This window comes from Mustela erminea, chromosome X (assembly GCF_009829155.1).
Source record: "Mustela erminea isolate mMusErm1 chromosome X, mMusErm1.Pri, whole genome shotgun sequence".
Classification (NCBI taxonomy): domain Eukaryota; kingdom Metazoa; phylum Chordata; class Mammalia; order Carnivora; family Mustelidae; genus Mustela; species Mustela erminea.
In genome coordinates this window covers 129,176,996-129,180,253 of record NC_045635.1, presented here as the reverse complement: position 1 = coordinate 129,180,253, position 3,258 = coordinate 129,176,996, and the positions used below count along the sequence as shown (strand labels likewise).

Here is a 3,258-nt window from a genome sequence, read left to right as displayed (position 1 = left end):
ACATTATGTATAATAGGAAAAAATTTGAGAAAAATACAAGTGTTGAACCAATATATCATAATACATCGTGTATGTATCCATTTGATAAGATGTTTTTGAAGTTTTAGAGGTAAAGCCCAAATATCAGATGAAAAATATCTCAGGGGGAAAAAATGATGCTAAATTTGAAAAGCGTTACTCATTTATACGATGCTATAAATTTATTGTATTATTCGTACAACCCTAAAATTACAAAAGTATTCCAAAATGCTGACATTAGTCAATGATGAATGATAGGAACCAAGCAATTTTCATTTTCTTTCATTTTTTTCAATGTTTTCAACTGCCTTGTACAAGTTGAATATCTGAATCCCAGAACCTCCCCTCCAACCTAAGGACAAATCTGGACGGTGAAAAGAAACTCAAGACACGTAACAGTGGCTCAGTTTTATTATCTGTGGCAACCAATATTTTAGGCCAATGAAAACAAGTGAGCAGTGAGTACCCCAGGGCCAGTATGGCCAACAATTATGTCCCCAAACAAAGTGGCAACTACTGCAAAATTATGCGCTTGGGGAAGGACACACTGCCTAAAACGGGGCTCTCTTGTGAACTCAGCCCCCTTTTCCAGGCCGAGGCTTGGCAAAAAACGGGGGCACAAAGTGCTGCATGGTCTGAATTATGGTGGAAAGCTGGTTGAGCAGGGTGGCAGTGGAAATCTGCAGGAGGGCAGAGTCCTTGGCAGTGAGTTTGCTAAAAGTGAGGGAAAAGGAAATAACTTTAGATTTGGTTAACGAACTCCCAGCCCCACTCAGTGCAAAACACCTCCCCAAGGTTACTCCTTCTCAGCTCCCTTAGAGCCACACCTGAAGATGCAATAGACCCTGTGCCCCATGTGCCTCTTTAGCCCAAGCCTTCGGTGTTTGCATCCCAAAGACCGACCCTCATGCCGAGACTGGCCCAGGTTCCCACCTGCTCCCCCGAGCCCCTTCTAGAACTTACATCAGCAAGTCACTGCCAATCACTGCGAGCTCCATCTGAGCAGCGCCCTGGAAGGATTCCTCGCCTGAGATCAGGTACTGGCGGGCCATCTCCGCATCCACGTAGCACAGGAAAGGCACCCTGAGGGCGCTGGTGGAGATCCGGTTAAGGCAGCATCTTTGCAGACTTTAGGGCTGAGGCCACCCCGCCCACCAGAGGCCTGCCTTCCCCCAGACCGCCCCTCAGGCCCCCAAGACCACCTGGGGGGCTTCAGGAAGTCTGCCCCACAACCCCCCTCAGACCACCCCAGCTTTCTCTTCAGCTCCTCCTCCACTGCCGTCCCACTCCCCTCCTGCCCCCACTCCACAAGTCCCCCGCCCACACTCCCCCAAACCCCTCTTACCCCATCCTCCTGCCCCCCCTCCTGCACACCCCCTGCCGCCGCCCCCAAGTCCCGGGTGCTCCTTCGAAAGGATACAACTCCAACAACTGGCTTCCTGAGGCTTCGCCCGAGGCCAAGGCTGAAGCGTCTTCACCGTGCCTAGGGGCAGGCGATGCCCCCTCGAGCTCGGAAGCTCCCCCAGCCACTGTGCCCTCGGCTGCAGTCCCGTCACAGTCTTTGGGTTCTCCGGGGCCTCTGGGGCCCGCGGGCGCTCCGGCACCACCGTTGGCGCCCCCCGCACCATCGTCTGGGGCCTGCATGGCTGCTCCGACTGCCTTCTTCAAGCCCAACCCTGCCACTGAGGCTCCCTCCTGAAGCTCCGCCCCTCCACGCGCAAGGCCGCTGGGAACACCCAGGGCGCATGCGCAGACAGACCTTGCGTATGACTTCTCGCATGTGATTGGTTCCCGCCAAGCCGACCCTGCCTGCGCGGGAAAGCAGGCTCCCTCACGAAGCCCCGCCCCTAGCACACGAGGCAACTCAGGTTCCCTACTGCGCCTGTGCAAACAGGCCCCTCCTATCCCTGACTGAGAGGCTGGAAGGGAAACGTGTGGTTGGAGGAAGGGGGAGTAGTCCAGACGAAGGGGCACAGAAGAAAGGGGCAAATGTGGCAGGGGGAATGGGGTCAAGACATGGCTGATTTAGCCTTCCGGGGACACTCGACACCATGGTTTGGACTTGGAGAGGTGTGCACTGAGGGAGAGACTGTCAATAGCCCTGTAGTCCCTCTGTGTATCTCAGTTGCCCCATCAGTAAATGGCGAGGGGACAGTGGCAAGCTGGGAGAAAGTGGATCATATCAAAAAGTCTCTTGTCAGTCTCAGACTTTTAACATTCTAAGAATAACAACATTTCTAAGTTGCAAGAGCTATTTATAGGTTCTGGACACAAGTCTCTAATCAAACATGATTTTAAAATATTTTCATCCATTTTGTGGGTTGTGTTCTCAATTTCTTTTCTTTTTTTTTTTAAAGATTTTTTATTTTATTTATTTGTTACAGAGAGAGAAGCGAGAGCAAGCACAGGCAGACAGAGTGGCAGGCAGAGGCAGAGGGAGAAGCAGGCTCCCCGCCAAGCAAGGAGCCCCATGTGGGACTCGATCCCAGGACGCTGGGATCATGACCTGAGCTGAAGGCAGCCGCTCAACCAACTGAGCCACCCAGGCATCCCGTGTTCTCAATTTCTTGATTAGTATTATTTGCAGAACAAAAGTTTTTAATTTTGATGTAGTCAATTATTAGTTTTTTTAATTTTATCTATTTATTTGACAGACAGAGATCAGAAGTAGGCAGAGAGGCAGGCAGAGAGAGAGAGGGAGGCAGGCTCCCTGCTGAGCAGAGAGCCCGACGCGGGGCTCGATCCCAGGACCCTGAGACCATGACCTGACCTGAAGGCAGAGGCTTTAACCCACTGAGCCACCCAGGTGCCCCGATGTAGCCAATTTTATTTTCTTCTTGGTCACTTATATTTTTGGTCCCCATTCTATACAGAGAAAGATTGATACGCTGCAATATACAATCCCACTGGACAGTGACTTGTGTAGAAGAGCAATCACCATATGCATGCTGAGGTCACGCTCCTAAGAGCAGATGGCTCATAAGGTGTGTTAGCTAATTCTATGTATCAGCTTGCCTGGTCACAGGCACCCCACGTACACAATGTTTCTGGGAGTGTCTGTGAGGGTGTTTCCATATAGGGTCAGCATTTGAATCTGTGGATTCCGTAAAGTAGACCCCCAGTTTTGGGTAGACATTATCCAATCCCTGAGAGCCTGCATTAAACAAAAGGAAGAGGAAGGAGGAATTTGCCCTTCCCCTCTTTCCTCTCTCTCACTGTTGAGCTGTGACATCTCATCTC

At 51.1% G+C, this 3,258-nt stretch overlaps 1 protein-coding gene across 1 annotated transcript; it reads right to left on the bottom strand.

The window, feature by feature from the left end:
• Window positions 1–420: 420 nt before the first annotated feature.
• On the bottom strand, window positions 421–1,715 carry LOC116582104 (cancer/testis antigen 1-like). The gene is made up of 3 exons (XM_032329468.1): window positions 1,439–1,715; window positions 982–1,110; window positions 421–732 (listed from the first exon to the last, which is right to left on the bottom strand). The coding sequence occupies exons 1-3, from the start codon at window positions 1,660–1,662 to the stop codon at window positions 594–596; spliced, it is 492 nt and encodes a 163-aa protein (XP_032185359.1). The 5' UTR covers window positions 1,663–1,715; the 3' UTR covers window positions 421–593.
• Window positions 1,716–3,258: the final 1,543 nt, after the last annotated feature.

Excerpts from the sequence above, each read along its gene's own strand:
- LOC116582104 (XM_032329468.1), bottom strand. The coding sequence starts at position 1,662 with ATGCAGGCCCCAGACGATGGTGCGGGGGGCGCCAACGGTGGTGCCGGA. Across the intron at positions 1,111-1,438 it reads GGAAGCCAGTTGTTGGAGTT|CGCCCTCAGGGTGCCTTTCC; the intron begins GTATCCTTTCGA and ends GATCTCCACCAG. Across the intron at positions 733-981 it reads ATTGGCAGTGACTTGCTGAT|CAAACTCACTGCCAAGGACT; the intron begins GTAAGTTCTAGA and ends CCTCACTTTTAG.